The sequence below is a fragment of the Bison bison genome, unplaced genomic scaffold (assembly GCF_000754665.1).
Source record: "Bison bison bison isolate TAMUID 2011002044 unplaced genomic scaffold, Bison_UMD1.0 scf7180017864324, whole genome shotgun sequence".
In the NCBI taxonomy this organism is placed as follows: Eukaryota; Metazoa; Chordata; class Mammalia; order Artiodactyla; family Bovidae; genus Bison; species Bison bison.
In genome coordinates this window covers 5,013,741-5,039,604 of record NW_011494896.1, presented here as the reverse complement: position 1 = coordinate 5,039,604, position 25,864 = coordinate 5,013,741, and the positions used below count along the sequence as shown (strand labels likewise).

Genomic DNA, 25,864 nt, shown 5'->3' with positions numbered 1-25,864 from the left:
CGGACCTGAGTCTCTTGCATTGGCAGGTGTGTTACCACTAGCGCCACCTGGGAAGCCCCGAGGTAGTTTTTTCTGAAACCAAAGGGCACTGGGTCTCACTGCTCTATCTCCTCATAGCCCCTGAAACTTTCAGAGTCAGGTCAGAACCATGTGCTGCTGCTTCAGAAGCCACAGCCTCTGGAGGATGAATTGATTTCATGAAAGGAGTTAGTATTACAGGCAGGTTTGATAATGACAAGGCTGATCTGGGGAAATTAAGTGATCTATGGCTAAAGCAGTGAATACGGATGTCTTCCCTGGGGTGGGAAATGGCCCCAGGCCCACCTCACGTCTCGCCTCACCCTCAAGCAGGGTCCACTCTCAGAATGGCATGGCTGGGCTACCTCCTAAGTCACAGAGAAGGGGCCCCAGTGCTTCCTCTAAGTGGCACCTACCCATGACTGCTCCAAAAAGTGTTCAGGGGAGCTTCCCACATCGGGGCAGGGATTTGGTATGTGAGGAATCAGATTCATATATATATTTTTTAATTCAGGAAAAAAAATGATCCCCTTTAAAAAAATGAATCAACTGAAATTTACAGAAGCTGGGTCAAAAGTAATAAAGGAGAATGATTGCTAAGCTCTAGTTATCTGAAGGCTGACATATGCAGAGGACATAGGAATTCAGAGGATAAGTGTAAAAATGGTTGGGGAAAAAGAAAGCATAGCTTTAGAGATAGAAGCATGGCAGACCAACACTGTAATGTCGTACTAACTTTCAGGAGAAATCTCCCTGAATGATTAATATGTGAGAGGGGACTCCTGCCCGTAGGATAACAGGTTTTAAATATCAGGTGACAGAATATGCTATGGAGCTACTTTCCCACATTTACGGTTCAATTTAACTTCTCTTTCAGGGCTTTAGATAATTACAATAAATGTCAGTTACAGAAATAATTGAAAAAGTTGCAAACTTTTTAAATGCAAAAAAAGAATAAATATCAAGTGATACTTATGTCTCTGCACGAGACTGGGCACCCCATACCAGTTATCCAAGGTGTCCTCAGTACTTAACATAAAGAAAGAGACCAATGAATTTGCATTCTGCTTTTAGTGGTACGAGTCAGGATGAGCAATGAAGCCAAAGATAGGTTCCACTTTGTGTTTCTGTCTATATGCTTTCCTTTGGGGAAGTGTGGTTTCCCCTAAATAAAGAGAACACCTCGTGTTCCCAGGAGAATCTCTTTCCATGGCCTTGCAAATTGTTCTGATGGGACATTCTAAAGGCAAACCTTAAATAAAATATTTGGTGTCAGTATGTATAATGCATGATTTAAAAAACTAGGACAAAGCAACATAGCTTAGATTAACTTTGCTAGAACAGAGTTCTGTAGTTCTTCATTTACCTGTTGCTTTCTGGTTTACGTCTAACTTACAGGAAGCACAGGTCTTGTTCTGAGCAGTAAGACTGGCAGACGGCAGAGACGACAAGCGTCCCTGAAGTCAACACCCATCCCAATTCTAACGACTGTGTGACAACCGGGACCACGTAAGGAAGCCCACAGGGGTGCTGTGGCAGCTGGTATTATACAATAGCTGTGAACTCAGCGCCTGAAACCAATTTTCACTTTCAAGAATGAAAAGCCCAAGGGGTAATGGGAAGGAGATTACAAGGGAGAGAAAAAAAAGTCACAGCAATGAAGGAAAGATAATTCATGTCTGCATAGTGCTTTACAGGCTATAAAAGGCTTTTGCAGCCATTGCTTCGTATTTCTCACAGCCATTTCTTTTCAGGTAGGTGCTCTGATGATCTGTACTTTACAGATGAAGAAGCTGAGGCTCGGAGACAGGGCCTGTTTCCTCAGTAAGTAGTAGAGTCAAGATTAAAAACCACATCTTTTCTGACTCCTCGCTGAGTATACAGCACAGTCTCAAAAAGGTCAGAGGTGCAGAATTCTCTGTGGGGGCTGGGATGTAGAGGTAGAACTCACAGGTGAACAAAAATGGTGGGTGGCAGAGAAGGGAGCTGAACCTGGTCAGAGTTACCGACAGGCCATAAGATGCTCCATTTGCAAACCCTAACTCTTTTTTTTTTTTTAATGCTGCTGTGTCATCTCCAAAAAATAGTCATCCTTAGTAGTTTTTCTGTTTTTTGCTCAGGAGGTGTCGGCACTTAGAAACAGCTGACACAAGGGTACAAACAATTACTTGGTCTTGTTTTGGAAACTGCTCGGCTGGAAGGGGCGCGTGGCACAGAGCTGGGGGTGGCCGCCTGCGCCGGCAGAGACTGCGCAGAGCCTGTTGTTACAACCTCCAGAAAACACTGTCTTTAAACTGGAAGCAAGTCACAGTAAGAGGGGTTTGGAGTAAGGCCCTCATATGCTCTCATGATAAGGAAAAACAAGGTGTTTTTCTTTAGAACTCTTTTCCAAACTAGAAAAGAGAGACGAGGGAAGTGAAGACCAGTGGCAGGGCATTCAGTGGTCTAAATTTAGTGTTTAGGGCCTGCACTGGATAATTACAAAGAATAAACTAGCTTCCTAGAACCACAGAATGTTAGTGCTAAGAAAGGGTTTGGAGTTAACGTGGATTATGGATGGAGCGTCTGGAACATGACTTCACTCTCCCTTACGGACCCTCGACACGCATCACAGTGATCATTGCCTGAATTACTGCTGAGCCTCACTTGGTCTCAACACTTTTCAGTATAGTTCCTCAGGAAGCAATTAAAGGGCAGTCTTGATTAAAATCTGTTTCCTGTATCTCTTTTCTAATACAAGCTAGTCATTTACATTGGAGAGAACTAAGGTTCAAAAATGTTCAGTGATTTCTTCAAGGTCACGTAGTGAATTACTGATTCAGTGTCTTCAAAGGATCTTCAGATTAAATCTGTTACTATATATAGAGTCCTTAAAATCAGGCTTAGTTCATAGTTAATGTTATGTAAATATTGCTGCTTGTATTGATTGTTGTTGTTTAGCCACTAAGTCGTTTCTGACTCTGCACTCCCATGGACTGGAGCCTGCCAGGCTCCTCTGTCCATGGGATTTCCCAGGCAAGAATATTGGAGCTGGTTGCCATTTCCTCCTCCAGGGATCTTCCCAACCCAGGGATCAAACCCAATCAAACTCCTGCATTGGCAGGCGGATTCTTTACTGCTGAACCACCAGGGACAGCCAATTAATTTGATAGGTGGCATGGTTGAAATGTACTAGCTAAAACGTGAAGAAGCTTGGATTACAAAACATAGGGAATAGTGAAAATGTCTAAGTTTCAGAGTTAAAATATCTTGATTGGACTTGCAGGGACATGGTATTAGTGAAACGTAGCTCTTTGGAACTTCAGCTTCTTCATCAGTTAACGGGGTATAAATATAAGGTGTATTTCATAATTTTGTTGCAGAAATCAAATGAGATACTATTTGTAATAAAATTGCTTTGTAAGAACTTGAGGAAATATAAGGCCAATACTTGAGAAGAGTGGAAAAAGGAGAATATGGGCACCATTCCGACTGATTCCAGAGGGAAAGTCTGAGATCTCTTCATTTCAGCATCTCAGTTTCACTCAGCTCATTTTTTAAGATCCTTGGTTTGAAAATCCTATTTAACTTCTAAGCACCAATGGGTTAGGAGGATAATCATCAGCTCTCCCATACCCATAATAACATAAGAGCTCTACTGGGCTTTAAGGAAGGCAGGTCTTCAGCTTGTAGAGATGTGCAAGGTCTCCATTATGGCTAATTGATCTTTATTGCCATCACATATAAGGGCAGTTCAAGAGTATGATACAAAACAAGCACAAACCTGCACTTTATTATATTGCTTTGTTGACAGAAATCTGGAATTAGCCCATAGTTACGGTAGTTATGAGATAGCATTTTGCATAATTAGACAATGTACACTGTTAAACTGCATTGTAGCTAGTGCTCAGTATAGCTGGACTTTGGAAAAAAATATGTTATAATTCTTGAGACGGTGCATCAAAGGTCTGAGCTATTTATTAGAAATTGAGGTTGGTGTAAATTCATGTGCATGTATACGTGTCTCAGAAATATTTGAGGCTTTCGAGTAAGGCTGGCACAGTCTGTAACTCCAGAATGTAACACCCCGGGCTGGGCCCGTCTTTCTGTGTGTGGGTGTTGTTTCAGTCGTGCCTCACTCCTTGTGACCCTGTGGACTGTATGTAGCCCACCAGGCTCCTCTGTCCATGGGGGTTCTCCAGGCAAGAATACTGGAGTGGGTTGCCATGCCCTCCTCCAGGGGATCTTCTTGACCCAGGGATTGAACCCCCATCTCTTATGTCTCCTACCACTAGTGCCACCTGGGAAGCCTGCCAGTCTTTCTAACCACTGACTATTTTTTTAGCCATTTTGTCCTGAGCAGACATGGTTCTAAGAGTTAAAAAAAAAAATGAAAATGAGTGAAAAGAGGTGTTATTTTATTTGTCTACATTGCTATTCATAAAATATAAAAGTCATAATTATAGCAACAGCCAGGAATTCAATAGAAAAATCCAGCCTGGTTTGATTTGAAACTGTACTTTCTGGAAAAACTGTGTCTGTTCCAAGCCTTTGTGTTTTTAGTTATGCCAATGCCTTTCCTGGTGAGTTTCTTCTTCAACTTTACTTAGCTAGCAAGTGCCTCATCTTTGCAAAGCTCAGCTCAAAGTCCCCTCCTCTGAAATTATCTCTGAAGCCCCACTATTCTCGGGCCAGACTTTTATGCTAGAAACGGCCATACTTTATGCTTTCTTAATGTATTGATTGCTCTCCCTCTTTACCTGTGCTGAGTTCCAGAGTTCACTGAGACTTACATTGAGTCTTAAGGTGCCTGAGAGAGCATGACATAGAGCGGGTGCTGAATGAACTAAGAAATAGTCCTCTGTAATTCCTCATATTTCTATCCTGGAAAAAGAAATATCCATTTTTTTCTCCTCTGGTGGCTCAGAGGTTAAAAGCATCTGCCTACAATGTGGGAGACCTGGGTTCGATCCCTGGGTCGGGAAGATCTCCTGGACAAGGAAATGGCAACCCACTCCAGTATTCTTGCCTGGAGAATCCCATGGACGGAGGAGCCTGGGGGCTACAGTCCACAGGGTCGCAAAGAGTCGGACATGACTGAGCGACTTCACTTTCACTAAGCTATGACAAGGCTCTTACCTTTTTTCATTTGTAAAGAAAGCAATTTGAATGGCTAGCTTTCTGTACCCTCAGAGGAGATTCAAGTTAATACAGACTATTAGACTCTACATTTTCTCTAGTAATAGTACAGTTCCAACTCTTCTCTCTTCTCATAGATAATTTAAGCTGTTTGCAAGTGTTTCCTTTATTCACTCAATAAACCTTTATGTGCACCTACTATTTGAGAGTGAGAAGAATTATTGATGTCAACTTGGAGCACTGCAATCAAAAACTTGTCAAACAGCTGAAAGCCTTGTTGCAATTTTTATAACAATGATTCTGGAAAGAACATGCTCATCTCTGAAGAAGAGGAAGGCCTCTGAAATATTCTAAACACAGATTTCTGAAGGAAAAGGTAGTTCCATAAAAGTATACTTTTGTGGAAAGTATATGTTCCATAAAAGGGATTGCAAGAATAAAATTTGATGTTTTCCATTTCTCTGTTTCTACAGGATGGAAGCACAACACGTAAAAACTGAAAACTGAACATCCAAGAAATTAGGGCCAAGGGTCTCCATGAAACTCAACAAATAAGTTATATTTTCCTAATACTGAATTGTCGGTAACTCAGGCACAGGAAAGACAGCCTTTGGCCACTTCTTAACCAGCCAGGTTTCTTTGTTTTAGAACCAAATGAAGATATGGGAGAGGCAAATATTTTCCCAATTTGGATAATCATAAAAGTATAAGAGTAGGAAGACTGTGAAGATGTTAAAGATCGTGTTAAAAACAAGAAAGCTTTAATTCATCAACAGGATTTATCATTCCATTGAGGAAGCAAACGAGGGGGTTCTAATATTTGGTTGATCAAAGGTATCTCATTGCAACTTTTATTCATTTCATTCTGTGGCATGCTTCATCTGCCAGAGGGGCCTCCTCTGGCCCCTACTCCCTCCATCTGTCATCCTTTCTCTCTTGTACCCTTTCCCCACCTATTTCCCCACCAATTTGATTATTTAGAGCCTTTCTCAAGATCCAAATTGAACTTGTCACACTTCAAGAACACTATTTGGCACTCCACCTCAAAAAGGGGCATAGTTTTATAAATTACCATGCTGTAGTGGAAAAAACAAAAATAAAAGTTATTCTGTTCTTCTATGCTTATCTTCAATTAATACAAGCAAAAAGACCAAAAACAAAACAAAACAAAAAAACCCCAAACCAAAACCAAAAACCTCCAACTGATATCTGTCTTGGTAGCTGAGGGTCATAAGTATTGGGCCTGCAATTTTCTAATATCAGTAGTTGCTTTTTGAGTAACCCATTTCACTGAGTACAAAGTAAATATCGAAATTGCAAGGATAAGAGCAATAAATGTACTTATTTTAGTCACCAAAAACCTGTATGTGGTAAGAAACCACCAGAACAGAAAAAAGGATGTGATTGGCATTTGGTGAATATTCTTTTATCACTCAGCAAATGGCTTGAGGTGACCAAACAAAAATCAGAAATAATTTTTAAATAGTTACCTACCTTTTCAGTTAAGCTTTCTCATCCAAGATTGTTCACTTTTAAAGAAAATGCAAGTTCCTTCAACATTAGAGGATGAAACTTTTTCATCTCTTCCCAACCATCAAAATTTAAAGTTAGATATAACACAGTATCTATCTCAAAATATTAATCAAGGAGAGAAGAGATATACAAGGTTCATACTCATTTAAAAGGAACACTGTAATTTATCAGGCTTTCTCTTGCAAAGGGGAGCCAGGCACAGAAAGGAAAAGGCAAAATGAAAAGGAAAATAAAACCATGATGACTTTTCAACCTTTCTGCAGGGTGTATAAATTATTTTGGAGGACAGAATGTCAAAATCCAAAAAAATTTTTTTCCCCCACCTTCTGTAGGAGAATTGCATCACCAGGCCACAGCCAGCTGAGGCTGGAATAATTTATTAGCAATTCCACAACCTTGTACACATGACACTAGTTCACCCATGGCTCTTGTGTCTTTTGTATCTTTCCACATCAAATGATGATTTCATTTCAAGCCATTTGCTTTGGATGAGGATGATAAAGGGCAGCAATTGAAAAACAACAGCAAAAACCTGAAATGAATACCACAGGCAAGGGGGCAGTTGCAAAGAAAAGAATCACAAACCAAAGCAATAACTTACGGTAGCTACTTTCGCTATCGCTGGCATTAGAAGAAACATGTTCTGCAAGAACAGCACAGCAAATTAAAGAGATACCAAGCATTGGAGAGCAGCCAGAACTTAAAGAACTTAAAGAAACACCATGCAAGGCTACTAGAAATGTGAGCGAAAAGCAAGTTAGGCTGCAGAGGAGACGCATTAAGAAAATTCAGATAAGATGAAGATGAAAACTTTATTTTCCGGGGAGCTACTGCTTGATTGCTGTGTCCTATTTTTATTAGTAAATAGGAAAGTATTTTTAATTATAAAAAAAATGCATACTTTTCATCTAAGCACTTCTCTTTTTATAAATACTTTGACCCATTCATGTAGCTCTGATTTTCCAGATTCTTATTACAAAGGTCAACGTGTCTGAACTGGATGTTCCTGATTATAATTTCAGGAGCTTCTGGTGGGTAAGGACTGGTTTCTTACAGGCTTTTTGTTGCTTTATTTTGCTGTTAGGCATTTTGCAGGAATATTGCATTTCAAATTTCCAGTTGATCCCTCCCTGGAATCCCTTTCATTTTATTTCTATTTAAATACTCCCTAAACTAATTCACAAGATGAAAGGGATTGTTGAAGAAGTTTCCTGCTTCATTGAGTATGTAGGAAACCTTGGAGGAAGAAATGAGTCACTGTAAAGTGTTTTATGAATCAGTTCAATATTTCCTTGTTTTTAAGATTTTTGCTTGGATAGCTCTTAGGTTCAGGTTCTGGAGGAATTAGAACAGGCAGAAGATAAATGGTCTAATACCAAGCACAGGTTCCAGCACAAAGCATGTTTTTAACTCTGGTTGAATGACTGTACAAGTATACAGTGATATTTCAAAATTTTTTCCACAAAACACAATTTAACTAGCATAGCAGGGGGATGTACTGATTATGTGCCAGATTTAGGGCTTTTATTTCCAAAATAATTTATCTGTACTATTTATTAAGTTATAGAAGATAAATCCATCAATTTATCAACTTCTTTGTTTATCAGGCTAACTGAATGAAGAATACGCGACTATTTGATCTGTGAAGATCATTAGCAATACCTTCAGCTTTTAAAAAAGGGACAACTGTTGCAAAATCTTTAGAAAAAAGGAATAGAATATATAACGTTATTCTCTAACAGTTAAAAAAAGTGCTTTGAAATGTATTTGCTATTATAGATTCTTGCCAGTTGGATGGATTAATTTTCATTTTTTAGCATCATTAAGGTATAATTGACAAATAAAATTGTCATATATTTTAAAGTATACTGTGTGATGTGATACACGTGGATTGTGAAAGGACTTCTACAGTTGAGTTAGTTAATGCATCCTGGACGGACTGATTTTAGAGCATGAAACTAATGAAAATTAAAGCATGGGTTAAATTGACTGGAATCATTTCTTTTTGTGTGGGAGTTTGATGAGAACTGCATTATTAATTTAGGTACACATGTTACAAGTGCAAAGGGGCACTAGGAAAGTAAGTGTGATGAATCAGTACAAATCTGTCTTGTTACTGAAAAGTCAAAGCACATACCCAACAATGGCTTATCTTCATGAACATGATTATCTCAAGCATCCTTCATTTGAAGATGATAGTTTTTTTTGTTTTTGATTTTCACTTTTAAAATAATTCAGAATGAAGCTACACTAGAAAAATTTAGAAACATATGGCTGTTTATTTAACAACCAATCTCTCTTAATGTTAAGATATTGTTTAACAGAATTTTTCTATTTTGCAGGTGAAAAGAAATTAAAAATATTTTCCAGTTAAAGTCTAAATTATGGCCACCAGTAGTGTTTACTGGCAGATAACTTTACTTAGTGTAATATATTCAATTTTGGAGAGTAAATAAACCTTCAGATTTAAAAGGGCATCACTCTGGATTTAAAAAGGCATCACATACTTTCGACTCTCCAACAGCAAGAGATGTTCATTTATTAACAATATATTAAAATGCTACCCAACCCCACAGAAAATTTAGAAATTCTCCCTGGTGGTACTTGATGCTAACTGGATAATGTTGAAATCAACACTTGAATTTCAGCCACCAATTCAAGAAAAATTTCAAGACATATTCTGTATAGAGACTCAAAGATAAAGTTTTCATCTTTAAGGAGATCAGCAGTTATTCTTGATCAGATTTTATTTTCTAAATATACATATCTTAAAAAAAAAATCCAAATTAACAATTTGAAGGATGAAGGGTATCATTACGCAAGGTTATATAACCAGCTCTTGAAAACAAAGTCCAGCTCAATGTTATTTTGTTTCTTAGCAATGAAATGAACAGCTTCTAAAAATATTGCCCATAGCTGTTAAATTAAAACAAAACAAACAAAAATGAACATGTGATGCAGCTGCGAAAGACACAAATGGTTCTTATTTCATTGGTGCCTACACAATGGGGTTAGTGTCAAAGACAGAAAAATCATAGTATATTAAAACACAGAATTGTTATTTTTATTAAGTGCAATGAGACACAGAATAAAGGCATTAATAACTAGAAAAATTTTAGTTTAATATACTTTAATTTCCACTCTAAGCTATAAAATGAAGATCTGGTTATGCAATGCAGTAATAAATCACCGATAGAAAAACATATTAATATATATCTAAAACTTTATCATACAAACGTTTCAAGCAGGATCACTGCAAGTCAGAAAAAAAAATCAGTCAAAGTTAATAGCAAGGAATTATTCATGGAAGATCAAATAGCTTAATATTTACTTTTTGAGAATGCATGTTCCTTTTGACTATAAAGTAGCTCCTTTACTAATAGCAAAGTATAACCCAATTATGGAATTTGGCAAGGTCATTAAATATGTCTACATGAAAAGCCAGAAGAGAGAACATAAAATACATTTCCGCTTTCCTGTTCCAGAGCATTGAACTCGCCCTTTCTTTCAACATGGCTTCTTGCTCCCTGGGAGGTACTAGGCGACAGAGCAAGGATGCCATGGCTGGCATCAGGACCATGTTGGTCACATCGCACGGCCAGAAAGGGAAGGTGTGAACTGCAACGGAAGTTACAGTGCCTGAGACACTTTGTTTTTAAATGCTGACATGCAGAACAAAACAGTTGAAAATTACTTGGTAGGAGCATTCACAGCTAGGTAACAAATAAAACTCGTATCTTGTGCATGCTAGGAGTGAAAAGGCCCTCGAGAAAAGGAACAAAAGCCAAACTCAAAAGGAAAGAAAAAGAAAAGAAAAGTTACAGTGACCATTCCTGGGAACTTACTCAGAGTCTTTGTTCCATAACCGTCGTCACCTAATCCGGGGATGTCCTGCATGGAAGTCCCCAGAGAGAGCAATGAGAGAGGGAGAACAGCCACGGAAGAGGAAGGAAGAAGTCAGTGGAGTTGAAACGGATACTACCATGACAGACCGTGTTGCTGGAGCAGTCTGGATCCCTCGCTCTCTTCTTAGGAAACAAATCTCACCCCAAACTCCCTGGGCTGAGACTTGAGGATTCGCATTGCAACTCGAAAGGTTTAAGCAGAAGGTTGTCATGAAAAAGATAAAGAGTCAACAAGAGCCGTTTTTAACCCACTGTCAATATTGCCACAGCAACGTACCGCTGAGACCAAGGATCCATTCCAAGATTCACGGCCGATGCTTAGATTGAACATAAGAATAAGCTCAGTTATCCCAAGATAAGCTCACTGTGAGGGAAAGAGTGAACAAATGCTAGTAACCGATAGAGGGGAATTTGATCACTCCCAGTTAGTTAGCACTCCAAAACAATACATGTGGCAATGGAATCTAAGGTTTCTGTCCGGAAAAGAAGTTGTCTCAAGCCCTTGGAGAGTTGCATGATAGAAAAGGTGAACCAGACACAGTCTTGGTCACAGATAAAAAAAATGCTGTTTGGAAGCCAAGTCCCCTGCTTCCTCAGGTCCCTTTCCAATGCATTCTGTAGAAAAAAGAGCTCCGTCCAGGGAGGGATCCAGACTGCAGGCAAACACTGGTCACAGTAGTAAGCCCTGACCTGCCTGCCTGCCGTGTTTGTTTGCCTAGGCGTGTGGCGTGGGGCAGCCTACGTCATGCGTGTTGCCCGTGAAGGATTTTTTTTTTCTCTTGTGTTGCAGGTGACATTCTCTTCGAGAATCTACTTACGTTCAGGATCACTGGTTTCCTGCTCACTCTGCTCCTTGTTCTTGTAGAATGGGAATTTTCGTGAAAAGATGAAGCTCTTTTTACGCTTGTCATTGAATGACTGTGAAGGAGAAAAGGCATGGGGCAAAAACAGGGGACGTCTAATTGTTGTCACACTCATGCTGACAAAACAACTAGTTTGTAAAAGCAGAGAGAGCTGTCGTGACGCAAGTGGATAGTCTAAAGGGGTGTGGGAGGGCCCCTTCAAGCAGAGTTTAGTTTCCAGGAGTGTAAATTCCGAATAATGACACTTTGGAAAAACCATCTCCTAATTAAATAAAAGACTGGTTGCAGGTAAATGATGATGGAGGAGACGAGTATTATATTGGAAGTAGAAGACCCAGAGTCTCTGTCCAGCTCTGTAACTTGCTAGTTCAACACCTTAGACGGGCAAGTGAATCTCTCTGAACCTCAGCGTCTTCTTCATCTGTATCGTGAGGACTGCGAGAGCAGCTCTTAGGATGTGAGACTCACATAAGGCAGTGTAAACACAAAGTGATACACAAATGTCATCCTGATCATCATCATCATCATCAGGTAGAAAGGACTCTATTAGAAACACCGGACACACCAGTGTCTAGGTATCTTTTTCGATAACATGAATTTGAGTTACTTCAGTTTGAATTTAATTAAAACCTCAGAGATGTGTGTGGATTTATGATATATGATAATTATAGTTCTCACACAGATAGATGATAATTATAGTATTATATTTTCAATCAAAAGAGATTTTAAAGATAATTCAGCTTCAAGCCCTCCTTCGTAGGCAGGGAGCCAGAGGCACAGAGAGGCTGAGTCGGTTGCCAATAACACGGAGCTCGCTGGTGACAGTCAAGACACCATCAACCAAAACCTATCACAATTGCTGCTAATGAGGCAGTAACCTGATATTCATTCAAGGAAGGGAGATATAATGGCCACTTATCTATATTCTGATATGATAAAAAATAATGGAAGAACTGGCCTTAAAAATGAAAACCACTGTTATCTTAGGTGGTTTTTAAATGAGGTGGAATTTAAAGCAATACAGATAGACATAACAGAATACACGTATCAGAACTTGTTTTCTTCAAGTGAATATCAGATGCTTGCCTGAAAAGACTCCTTAAGAAAATTTCATTTATTCCCATTGTTGCTCTTATGGAAATGCTTTCTGGGGTTCTTCTTTGGGAAACACGTTCTCAGTCATTTCTAGAAGCCATGTACATCTTGGTAATTTTATATTCACATATCATTTAAAAATATGTTTGCCAGCTTATTTGACTAATTTGTCTCTGAGTGTCTCTCTCTCTCTCTCCAAGAAACAAGATTTGTAACTACATAGGTATTAATGTGCCAAAGACTGAAGGTAATTTGACAAGGGGTATCTAACATGATTTTAGCAATGGCAGCTGGCAGGAATAAATGCAGAGCCAGCAGGGTGACTGCTTGGAGAGAACGGTATTTTTCAGCCCATTGGCTGGAATAGTTATATGCTCTTATGAATTAGATGCTTGATAAAATGTTGTAAATAACTTATTTTCTTTGTATATTCATGCACTCCTATATCAAATATCCATTTTGATAGTTATGTTCATTTAGAAAACATTAAAGCACTATCGGGGGAGCCTGGTGGGCTGCCGTATATGGGGTCACGCAGAGTCAGACACGACTGAAGTGACTTAGCAGCAGCAGCAGCAAAACACTGAAATATTGGTGCTGTCATTCAGTAACTCATTACGTTTTTAGTTATTAGGAAATGTCACCAAAGTCAGTTGAGCTAAATTTTATGTACTATTAAGAAGGCTTTAAGGAAACCAATAAATCAAATATCTAATAAATTCTGAAGTTAGGGGACACATTTTATACTTCATATTCAAGAACTAGAAAAACATTCTCATGGGAAAAAAAGAGTATCACTTCAGAATTTATTACTCTACTGACAGCACTTGTGTTCGGAATAGTTTTATCATAATTTGTAATTGAGGGATTGGTGTCCAAAGACAAGGCTGGGAACGCCCCCCAAATTTTCCCAGTTAAAAAATGGTAAGTTCTTAAAGGAACATTAAATATTCTTGCATCACTCCAGTTTCATGCCACTTTTACATTTCAAGCATATTTACACTTCAGTAACTGAAAATAAAAGAAAAAAATATCATGTAAGAATTAATGACATGTGATATTGCAACGTATGTTAGACATTTAACTCCAACATTACGGGTGACTTGTCATGCAAAGAAAAAACACACACACACACACATTTTCATGCAAATACTAAACAATGCCAAGAGGAGTAAAGCCTGGGGTTAAAATGTAGACATAAATGGACAATGTGGAGGCCTCTGAGGGCCACAGGGTGCTGCATGCAAACCACATTGTTTAAATTGTCTCACAGGGTCAAAGGAAAATGAAAATGTGTTGTTTGTGATTCATTCTTTTATATTTTCAAGGCAAGGACTGTAATGTGTTAACATTTCCGGAGTATGAAAATGTTGTGTATCATGAGTCATCTGATTGGGACATCATAATATTTAGCACCACACTTTTCAAAAGAACAGAAAATGCACAATAATTACTCAAAAATAAAATTATCTAACATATCAGTCTATTACCCAAAGCCATTTCATACTAGAGTTAAAGAAAGGGCAATGGAATCATTTGTTGGTGGTCACATTGCCTTAATTTATGGACACAGAACCAAATCACAACTTCAGTTCACACGCACAGATTTAAAAGTCATATATTAAAGATCTTAGTTAAACATTTCAACTAGAAGAGATTATATGTAGTTTATAATGCTCTAATCTATTCTTTATTTTATTGGACATGTATAATATTTACCATTATATAAGCTTTTTTTCATTGCTGTTTATTTTTTCTTTTAATTTAGAAAAGGAAAATCTGTTACACGAATGTTAGGTGAGAATAATAAATTAACACTTTTAATATTCATGGAATACGTCGCTCTAAAGCAACCGTAGGCTAATCTATAGCTTTATTAATCATACTTGATCAATGGTGGTTTTCCCTAAGTTACAGTATCTTAAATTCCAATCCATTGTTTTCATGTCAGAAAGCTTCTTTGAGTAGAGATTTTGAAAATATCAATCACGTGTGGCAAGTGAAAAGTTGGTATACCCAAGCATTCCGTTGTGGAATTTAACCTAGATTACTGAGTTCTTATGAACAGAAGTGATAAAAAGACAACAACTGAATTTGCCGAGCAGTTATTATGTGCTATGCTTGGCTCTAACATTTGCAGAGCACTTATCATGTGTGTCTAAAGGCTCTGCATACGCGACTCTCCGCACTAACTTGATGACATTGGAACCATCATTGTTCTCATACCACAGATGAGGAAACTAAAGTTTACAAACTCCTGTTTTTTGCCCAGAGACATAGAGTTGGTAAGCAGTGAAGTTAGCACTTGAATTTGCAAATAGTCCTGGTTGCAAAAACTGCTGTTCTTAAGAGCAAGAAAAGGTTCAGCAGCTCAGGCCTGTTTCAAGTTTATATTTAAAATCACTGGCATCTGACTCAAATGATACTGTAATCTGTCTTCTTCCCACGGCTTCACTGCTTGACAATTATTTATTTAAACCATCAGATGCTACTGGCTGTAACATTTTTGTGGGAAACCCTGCTACAATTTTTTGAGACCCTTTCATGTTTTTGAGGGCTCCATTCTATTGTTCTTGTTCTTACAGTAATGTAAAAAAATAAGGAAAAGGATTTTAGTGAAACAGATTATGAATAACATTTAAAAAGTAATTGCCCAAGACAAGCAAAGCTATAAACAAAGTAAATAGTGGTTGGTTGGGGCTGAGGGAAGCTAGGGGGTGCAGAGAATGGGAAGTGACAGCTAATGGGCGTAGTGTTGGTTCTAGGAGAGATGAAAATGTTCTAAAATTAGATGGTAGTGGTAGCTGCATAACCCTATGAATACACTAAACAACACTGCGCTGGACACTTATAAGTGTGTGAATCACACACCATGTGGATTATATCTTGATATCTTAAAATAAAAGAACCCCCTTCCTAACCCCCACACTATGGGATGAGAGGATAGCCCGATTTCAATTCTTCTTGGTGTAAATATTTTTTATCGTTAATTGAATGAGAGGAAACGTCTCTCCCCAGTCCTTGCAATCAGTCAGATCCACGTGCCTTGTTTATCTGATTCTGTTGTGTCTCTGTTAAATGAATACCTTTCATGTTGTGACAGACATCAGAACGCTTCTAGGGGACAGCAGACTATCACTGTCACTCAGAAGTCTCTAAGCTGCTACGTCAAATGGCACAGCTGCCCGGCCTGACCCTGAGCGTAATGGCATTGCTGAACAGGTGTAAGATAAAATACGCACTTCATGAGGAAAGGAAACAAACCAAATTCAAATTGCTCCTTCTCCCATTCAAATTTGACATTCTTAAAAAGCACGTGAGTGAATACTGAGTTTTCATGCAGAAAACTTTAAAATGAGGGGCATTTTAAGGTTTTTCTTTTTCCTGTACTAATTTTTCAAGCTTCAAATGTTTGATAGCTCTAAAAAGTCACCTTCATGACATAAATTTTCTCTGGGTGGATTCAGATTTAAGTGTGTACTGAGCTCAGATACACCTTTCTTTGTGACTTCTTTATCTTATAAAGGCTTCTTTCCTCTTAGTTCATTCTTGTCTCTCCTCTAAAATAATTGTGTTCCCTTTGGAAAGTTGCTATTGTAAGTTTCAGTGATTGCTTTTTATTATACACATCATGTTTTCATACAGAAAAAAGAGAAGTTTCAAACAAGAGAGGTCCAAGAAGTTAATGATGAGACAATGAGATTGTTAAAGAAAAGACAAGAGTGGGCCTGAGGCCCGTCTGTTTCCAGAAGTGTGCTGAAATGGATGTGTGTGCACATAACTGCGTCTGTAACAGTGCCCCAGTGTTCGGTGTGCCAGTCTAATGACTTGATGCTAGGCGCTGAGCATCAGTAGCTGGTAACATCACACACACACAAAGCCAACTGGATGATATGTGCTCCCTGATGGGAGAACAAAAAATCACTACGAAGTAGTTCTGTAAACCTCTACTCTCAAAAGAAAAGAAAACCTTCTTTGGCTAAAGGATCTGAGTCTAATCAAACCTCTAGATCTAACTACCACCTTATAGAAAAAAAGAGAACAGAGAATTCTGCTAAATTATACAACAAAGAAAATGGCATCATCAACTCAACGGACATGAGTTTGAGCAAATTCCGGGAGATACTGAAGGAGAGGGAAGCCTGGTATGCTGCAGTCCATGGGGCTGCAGAGTTATACATGACTTGGTGACTGAACAACAAGAAGGATGTGAAGCAAGTGAAACTCTCACCTAAATTGTTAGTGCAAATGCAAAACGGTATGTGCGCCTGCATGCTAAGTTGCTTCACTCACATCCAACTCTCTGTGACCCTATGGACCGTAGCCCACCAGTCCATGGGATTCTCCAGGCAAGAACACTGGAGTGAGTTCCCATGCCCTCCTCCAGGGGATCTTCCCGACCCTGGGATTGAACCTGTCTCTTACGTATCCTGCAATGGCAGGCAGGTTCTCTCACTAGCACTACCTGTTCAGTTCAGTCGCTCAGTCGTGTCTGGCTCTTTGCGACCCCATGAATCACAGCACGCCAGGCCTCCCTGTCCATCCTGGGAAGCCCCACAAAATGGAACAGCCACTTTGAAAATAGTTTGGTAGTTTCTTGTCAAGTTTATCATCCAGCTAACCTATGACCTAGAAATTCATCCTTAGATATTTATTCAAGAGAAAAACATGTCCACAAAAAGGTATGCATTAATATAAGAATGCTTGCAATTCTCCAGAGTGAAACTCTAATGTCCATCTACAGATAAACTGATAAACCATGATATATTGATATACACAATATTTTGCTATTGCTACTCAGCAATGAAAAGGAATGAAGTACTAATAACAAGCAATAACATGGATGAATCTCAAAAGCACTATGCTGAGTGGTAGAAGGAAGACACAAAAGAGTATGTATGTATGATTCTAAGTTCTAGAACAGGCAAAATCAATGGTGGCAAAGATCAAATTGCCAAATTTCAAGTGGTTGAAAAGTGAGAAACTATGTCGTGATCATGATTAGAATGATGTGTGTGTGTGCTAACCTGGTCCAGTCGTGTCTGACTCTTTGTGACGCTATGGACTGTAGCCTTCCAGGCTCCTCTGTCCATGGGAGTTTCCAGGCAAGAATACTGGGGTGGGTTGTCATGCCCTCCTCCAGGGCATCTTCCTGATCCAGGGATTGAAACTGCGTTTCCTGCTATCCTGCATTGCAGGCAGATTCTATACTGCTGAGCCACCTGGGAAGCCCAATTAGAATCATGACACTTCCTCAAAATATTTCTAGCCTAGGCTACTCTCCTAAATATATATATATATTGAGAGGTATTTTTGTTGTTATTGTTTAGCCACTAAGTCATGTCTGACTCTTTGCAACCCCATGGATTGTAGCCTGCTAGGCTCCTCTGTTTTGGGGATCATCCAGGCAAGAATACTGGAGGGAGCTGCCAGTTCCTTCTCCAGGGAATCTTCCCGACTCTGGGTTCAAACCAGAGTCTCCTTCATTGGCAGGCGGTTTCTTTATCACCGAGCCACCAGGGAAGTTATACATAGGTATGGCTTTTGTTTTGGAAGTATGGTTGATTTATCTTCTATATCTTGACTTGGGTGCTGGTTATAGAAACCTTTTCCCCTTTGTCCATCTCATAAACACTGACGCATCTTTAAGATCATGTGCTCAGATGTTCTATCCAAGCCTGTCACAGTGCATCTACTCATTTTTACATAGTTCTCTCCTACAATATTATGATCTCAGAGCATCACTTTCTGTATCACTTTCATTTCTGTATCTAGGATCTAGAGCACGTAAGTACTCAATAAATATTCATCAAATGAATGCACGAACTAAAGTATGGAGGGATGATTCCCGTTGGGAATGTGGGAAGAAACTTTTGGCAAAAGAAGGAAGGGAAGGAATAAAAACCATCTGGAGAAGAGGGGGTAGAAGTGATGAAGGAATAAGAACCATAGCCAAATGAGTAATGTTTGGTTTTTTAATTGCATTTCTTGGCAGTTGTCTCTCAGAATTTGCTTTTCTCATAAATTTTATCTCATAATTCTAGGCTCACTGATCTGATTTAGTTGCTCTTTATTAGTAGTAATTAAAATGTGCTGGCTCAGCTATTTGCTTGCATGTATTTTTGCACAGTATCATATTTTCAGCTCTATGATTCATAACTGAAAAATGTAAATTTTAGAGATTTTAGTGACATTCATAACTTCAATAAAATTTACCATTTAATTTTTCTAACTTTTTCCTAAATTTTATTTCTTTACCTAACTAATAGGTTAACTTGTTAAAAAATACCTTTTTAACTAACAAATGGAGCATGCCTCTTTTAGAGAAAATTTGAAAGGAATAGAGGGGAAAACTTACTTTTCATCCCATTCCGAGAAACAAATCATCTTTAGTATTACTGTTTTCTGTTTTTGAAAGAGAATTCTGTTTAAATTTACTTGTATTATTTTGTTTATAGAATTTGAAATCCTGACTTGCTTTTATTTACCATTATAACACACAGAAAGGTGTTATAGGAAAGTGCTTTAGAATTTAGCGATATGACATTAGGAAAGGTACTTAATCTCTGCGCCTCAGTTGTGAATATTTAAATGTAACAATGTATAAAAGGCTATTATCATAATGATGCTTAGCAAAATTCAGTAAGTAGGAGCCAATTATTTTAATGGTGACAGAAACATTTTCCCATATCTTAAAGAGTACTTGGAAGCATTAGCTTTAATGAATGCTAAAAATGGAATTAACATTGAAATCTACAACAAAAAATTTAGAAAGTCCCCAAATATGTGGACATCAGAAAAAACAAAAACACTAGCTTAACTAACCAATGGGTTGAAGAAGAAATTTTAAGCAAACTAGAAAATAGTTTTAGATGAATGAGAAATAAAGTCATAGATACCAAAACTTATGACAGCTAAAGCAATACTTAGAGGAAAACTTACAGCTATATATAATATTAAAAAAGATTTCAAAACAAAAGTCCAGCCTCCCACCTTAAGACAAAGGAAGAAGGAAGACCAAACTAAGCTAAAGCAAACATAAAAAGGCAATAATACAGATTAGAGCAGAAATGAATGAACTACAAAGAACAGAAAAACAACAGAGAGAAATTAACAAAATAAAAAGTTCTTTGAAAAGATGAACAACATTGATAAATGTCAGACTGGCCAAGAAACAAAGAGAAAAGATTCATTACTAAAATTAGGAATAAAAGAGCTATCATTACTGACTCTACAGAAATCAAAAGAAATACTATGATCAGCTGTATATCAATAAATTAGAAAATTTAGATGCAATGGACCAATTCCTAGAAAGACACAAATTACCAAAACTGACTTAAGAAGAAAAAGAACTCTGAATAGACTTACAACAGTCAGTCAATTCAGTCGCTCAGTCGTGTCCGACTCTTTGCAACCCCATGGACTGCAGTATACCAGGCCTCCCTGTCCATCACCAACTTGCAGACCTTACTCAAACTCATGTCCATTGAGTTGGTGATGCCATCCAACCATCTCATCCTTTGTTGTCCCCTTCTCCTGCTTTCAATCTTTCCCAGCATCAGGGTCTTTTCCAATGAGTCAGTTATTAGCGTCAGGTGGCCAAAATATTGGAGTTTCAGCTTCAGCATCAGTCCTTCCAATGGATATTCAGGACAGTTTTCCTTTAGGGTGGACTGGTTGGATCTCCTTGCAGTCTAGGGAACTCCTAGGGACTCTCAAGAGTCTTCTCCAACACCACAGTTCAAAAGCATTAATTCTTCAGTGTTCAGCTTTCTTTATAGCCCAACTCTCACATCCATAAATGACTACTGGAATAGTCATAGTTTCGACTAGACGGACCTTTGTTAGCAAGGTTAATGTCTCTGCTTTTTAATATGCTGTCTAGGTTGGTCATAACTTTTCTTCCAAGGAGTAAGTGTCTTTTAATTTCACGGCTGCAGTCACCATCTGCAGTGATTTTGGAGCCCCAAAATAAAGTCTCTCACTGTTTGCATTGTTTTCCCATCTGTTTGCCATGAAGTGATGGGACCGGATGCCATGATCTTAGTTTTCTGAATGTTGAGTTTTAAGCCCACTTTTTTACTCTTCTCATTCACTTTCATCCAGAGCCTCTTTGGTTCTCGATTTCTGCCATAAGGGTGGTGTCATCTGCGTATCTGAGGTTATTGATATTTCTCCCAGCAATCTTGATTCCACCTTGTGCTTCACCCAGTCTGGCATTTCTCATGATATACTCTGCATATAAGTTAAATAAGCAGGGTGACAATATACAGCCTTGATGTACTCCTTTCCTGATTTGGAACCAGTCTGTTGTTCCATGTCTAGTTCTAACTGTTGCTTCTTGATCTGCATACAGATTTCTCAGGAGGCAGGTCAGGTAGTCTGGTATTCCCATCTCTTTAAGAATTTTCCATAGTTTTTTGTGACCCATATAGTCAAAGGCTTTGGTGCAGTCAATAAAGCAGAAGTAGATGTTTTTCTGGAACTCTCCTGCTTTTTTGATGATCCAACGGATGTCAAAGAGATTAAATTAGTAATTTGAAAAATTATGCACAAAGAAAAGCCCAGACATAGGTGACTTACTGTTGAATTTTACTAAACATTTAAAAAATAATACATATCAAATTTTCACAGACACTTCCAAAAGACAGAACTCATTCTATGTGGCCACCATTACCAGACATCAAAATTAGAAAATATATCACAGTAAATGAAAACTATAAAGTAATACATCTTATAAGCATGTAACAACCTAGTATTTTATCAAATGGATTTACCAGGGGCTTCCTTGGCTTTCCTGGTGGCTCAGATGGTAAAGAATCTGCCTGCAATGCGGGAGACCTGGGTTTGAACCCTGAGTTGGGAAGATCCCCTGGAGAAGGAAATAGCAATCCACTCCAGCATTCTTTCCTGGAGAATTCAATGGACAGAGGAGCCGAGTGGGCTATAATAGTCCATGGGGTCACAAAGAGTCGGACATGACTGAGTAACTGATACACTCTCTCCCTGGTGGCTCAGTGATAAAGAATCCCCTACCTGCCAAGGTAGGGGACACGGGTTCGACCCCTGGTTGGGGAAGATCCCAGATGCCTCAGAGCAACTAAGCCCACGTGTCAACTACTGAGCCTGTGCTCTAGAGCCTGGGAGCTGCACTACGGATGCCTGAGCGCCCTAGAGCATGTGTGCTACAACAGGAGACGCCACAGCAGAGAAGCTTTTGCAACGCAACAAAGAGCAGCCCCACTCACTGTAACTGGAGAAGGCCTGTGCAGCAACGAAGACCCAGCACAGCCAAAAATAAATAAATGTTTTTTTAAAGACAAAGGATTTACCACACTTGACTTAAACATTCCTATATCATTGGACACTTCTGTAGTTTTCCATGTTTAAGTACTCTGTGTTGCAATGAACATAACCTTTTTTGTATTTTAAATTATTTCCTTGGGATAGATTTCTAGAAGTTGAATTATTGAGCTAAAAATTATGAATAGTTAAAAATTTTTGACACATTGCCAAACTGCTTTCAGAATGATTTGTACTAATTGACATCTCCTCTAGCAACCATTTATTCTTAATTTATAATTGGTTCCAATGATGTGTCCTGTCCACCTTTTCCCTCCCTTCTAACACCCTCTACACACTCCTAATTACCCCATTGCAATATAAGGCTTCCATGAAAAACTTACATTAAGTCTGTTAGCAAAGGGCAAGATTTATTTAATTATGTGTAAAGTGAACATTAATACATCTGACAACTGGGAAATTAAGTCCTGGCTTTTTATTATCAAATTCTCTGTTTGAAGAGTAACATTTCTAAGAGAAATTATTTGTCATAAATTAAAATCTGAAGCTATGAGACAATAAAAATTATTATAAAAAATGTACAATTCAGGGCATCATACCCAGAGACATACTGAAATAACTGGTCAAACTATTATTCCTGACTAGTTCATGATATTCAGGACTAATACTACTCTAATCAAATGAAAAGGAAGATTTTAATCTGTTTTTGTAGATGTGTGTGTGCTAAGTTGCTTCAGTCGTGTCTGACTCTTTGCGACCCTATGGATTGTAGCCTGCCAGGCTCCTCTGTCCATGGGATTTCCCAGGCAAGAATACTAGAGTGGGTTGCCATGCCCTCCTCCAGGGGATCTTCTTGACCCAGGGATCCAAGCTGCATCTCTTATGTCTCCTGCATTGGCAGTTGGTTCTTTACCATTAGTGCTGCCTGGGAAGCCCCAGTATTCTCTCAATCAGGGGCCTCCAACCCCAGGCTGAAGACTATGCTGCTCCCCATCGCTTGCGTTACTTGCCGCACCCCATTGCTTGCATTACTGCCTGAACCAGCCCCCCAGCTCCCCAGCCCCTGGAAAAATTGTCTTCCACAAAAGCGGTCCTTGGTGCCAAAAAGGTTGGTGACCATCGCTCTATATGACCTGAAGACTCTTTCAAAGTGCTCCAAATTCTTTTTTTTGCAAGGCTGGGGTAGGGAGGTTATCATTCAGAATATAGGGCTCTGGTGCTAGGTTTAGTATGAATCTACTTGCTAAGATTCAAAATATTCCAGCAGGGATAAGGATATGACTTCAAAATGGAAGAATCAAAGTATCAGAGAATCAGACATCAGAGATGCTGCTGTTGTACTGAGACGTCTACTACAAGTGAGGTTCTTCCACAGTCTGTCCTTGTCTTGCAAACTTAAAACTTTCCGTGGTCATTGGGCCATAGCTACAGTTGTTGGAAAAAATACAAATGGCTTTCTTCAAGTTCATTGTATTAGTAGCTGATGGAACCTTCACACTGCTGTCAGCTAGGAGGTCACTCATTCATTTATTCACTCACTTTGTTTATTAATAAATTTCTAGTTTTCATTATTCACTTTACTCATTAATAAATTTATTTACTGAATGGCTAGGTCCTTCTATGTGCCAAGCCCTCTGCTGAGTCCTTAGCAATTTGGTCTTCATTTAAATAGATATTGGGAGGCTTGCCAGTTGGCACAGTGGTTAAGAATCTGCCTGCCAATGTAGGAGACGAGGGTTCGATTCCTCCATCTGGAAGATCCCCTGGAGGAGGAAATGGCAACCCACTCCAGTATTACTGACTGGAAAAATTCCATGAACAAAGAGCCTGGCAGGCTACAGTCCATGGGGTCACAAAAAGTCAGACACAATTGAGCATACAGGCACAGTAACTAGATATTGATATTTGTGACTAGTGTGAGAGATGATAACATTCAGTAACACATTCTGACAATGTATCATTTTCTTGGGCAATTTGTGCACCATTTGGTGTGGTAGATTCCACAGAAAATTGCCAAGCTATGTGATTCCAATTAGTTGCTTCATAATTCTAGAATAGTCCAGCATTTCATCACAAAATACTAACAGCTTTTGCAACAACCCATATGATCTGAAACCAAAACAAAACTAAGTAAAAAAAAAAAAAACAACTAAAACTTTCATTCCCAACTTTATTCACTTTCAAGATAGTCTCATCAATGGGACACATTGGAATGATTTTTAAATTTTCATGTGTTAGAAAATTGGAGATCAGAATAGTTGAATGGATCAGATGTTGATCACACTGCTAATTTTTTGATTCTATGTTATTTTATTTTTGCCATTTCTTTCCTCTCTCCTGCTTCCTTCCTTTTCTTCCTATCCTTTGATTGCTACTTGCTATAACTCAACATTTGAAAGACAAAGATCATGGCATCTGGTCCCATCATTTCATGGCAAATAGAGGGAGAAACAATGGAAACAGTGACAGACTTTATTTTTTGGGCTCCAAAATCACTGTGGATGGTGACTGCAGCCATGAAATTAAAAGATACTTGCTCCTTGGAAGAAAAGCTATGACAAATCTAGACAGTGTATTAAAAAGCAGAGACATTACTTTGCCTACAAAGGTCCATATAGTCAAAGCTATGGTTTTTCCAGTAGTTATGTATGGATGTGAGAGCTAGACAAAGAAAAAGGCTGAGCGCCAAAGAACTGATGCCTTTGAATTGTGGCACTGGAGAAGATTCATTAGAGTCCCTTGGATGGCAAGGAGATCAAACCAGTCAATCCTAAAGGAACTCAACCCATGAATATTCATTGGAAGGACTGATGCTGAAGCTGAAGCTCCAATAATAAGGCCAGTTGATGTGAAGAGCTGACTCACTGGAAGAGACCCTGATGCTGGGAAAGACTGAGGGCAGAAGAGGATGACAGAGGATGAGATAGTTGGATGGCATGAGTTTGAGCAAACTCCAACAGACTGTGAAGGACAGGGAAGCCTGTTGTGCTGCAGTCCATGGGGTCACAAACAGTCGGACATGACTGAGTGACTGAACAACAACTCAAATGTTCTAGTCAAAGCCTGGAGGGCTAAGCCCACAAGATGCTGTTGTCAGCATGTAACTGGCCATAAGCAAGCACCAGCAGGAAAAGCTCAAGGAGTCACAGAGTGGGGGACACAACAGCTGACCCATGTTGTACAGGAAGAATGCCCTTCAGGAGCTAGGGAAGTCAACGCACATCCACTGGGAGCCGACGGTCAGCCTGAGGGGCAAGAGGAGACCTGAGTTTCTAGTGTGACTGGAAACTCACATCTCTGGGCCTGTTTCTCCATCTGTAGAACAAGGTGCGCAGACCAGCTGATTGCTGAGGTTTCTTTCACCTCCATCATTCACAGAATTTGAAACCTCGTTCAAGATCAAGTTCAAAAAGTTCCTCTTTTCTTCTTTCTATTTTCAGTTCAGTTCAGTTCAGTTGCTCATTCGTGTCCGACTCTTTTCGACCCCATGAATCACAGCACGCCAGGCCTCCCTGTCCATCACCAACTCCCAGAGTTCACTCAGACTCACGTCCATCAAGTCAGTGATGCCATCCAGCCATCTCATCCTCTGTCGTCCCCTTCTCCTGCCCCCAATCCCTCCCAGCATCAGAGTCTTCTCTAAATATATTGATAATTGACGGGGGCGGGGGCGGTGGTTCTTCTATTCCTATGGGGTTTTTGTTGTTGTTGTTCTCTAATATCTGGAGTTGGACAAAATAGCTGGTAACATCCTCACCTGAAGGAAATCTTGTCTTAATTATCTTTAATGAACTTATGTTAGGCTTATTCTCTGACTACTGTAGTCCTCTCCCTCCACATCACCCCGATTCACCCAGTTTGGAATTTGAGTTCTCTGGTTGACTTACTGAGGTTAGTTTTACGTTTCATCTTCAGCCTAACTCTGGAGGGATGAGGATATAGTCTTAGAGTTTTTTTTTTGCACTTCCCATAGAGCCCCAGAGCAACGTCTGGAACAAAATCAGTAACAGAGACTTGCTATTGTGATGG

At 39.1% G+C, this 25,864-nt stretch overlaps 1 protein-coding gene across 5 annotated transcripts in view; it reads right to left on the bottom strand.

The window, feature by feature from the left end:
* DLG2 (discs, large homolog 2 (Drosophila)) overlaps positions 1–25,864 on the bottom strand; it is a 2,340,373-nt gene that overhangs the window by 20,324 nt on the left and 2,294,185 nt on the right. For all 5 annotated transcript variants that reach the window (XM_010853191.1, XM_010853193.1, XM_010853192.1 and 2 more), the window contains one exon: positions 11,393–11,492. In XM_010853191.1, the coding sequence (XP_010851493.1) occupies positions 11,393–11,492 (100 nt within the window). The remainder of the gene's footprint in view (positions 1–11,392; positions 11,493–25,864) is intronic.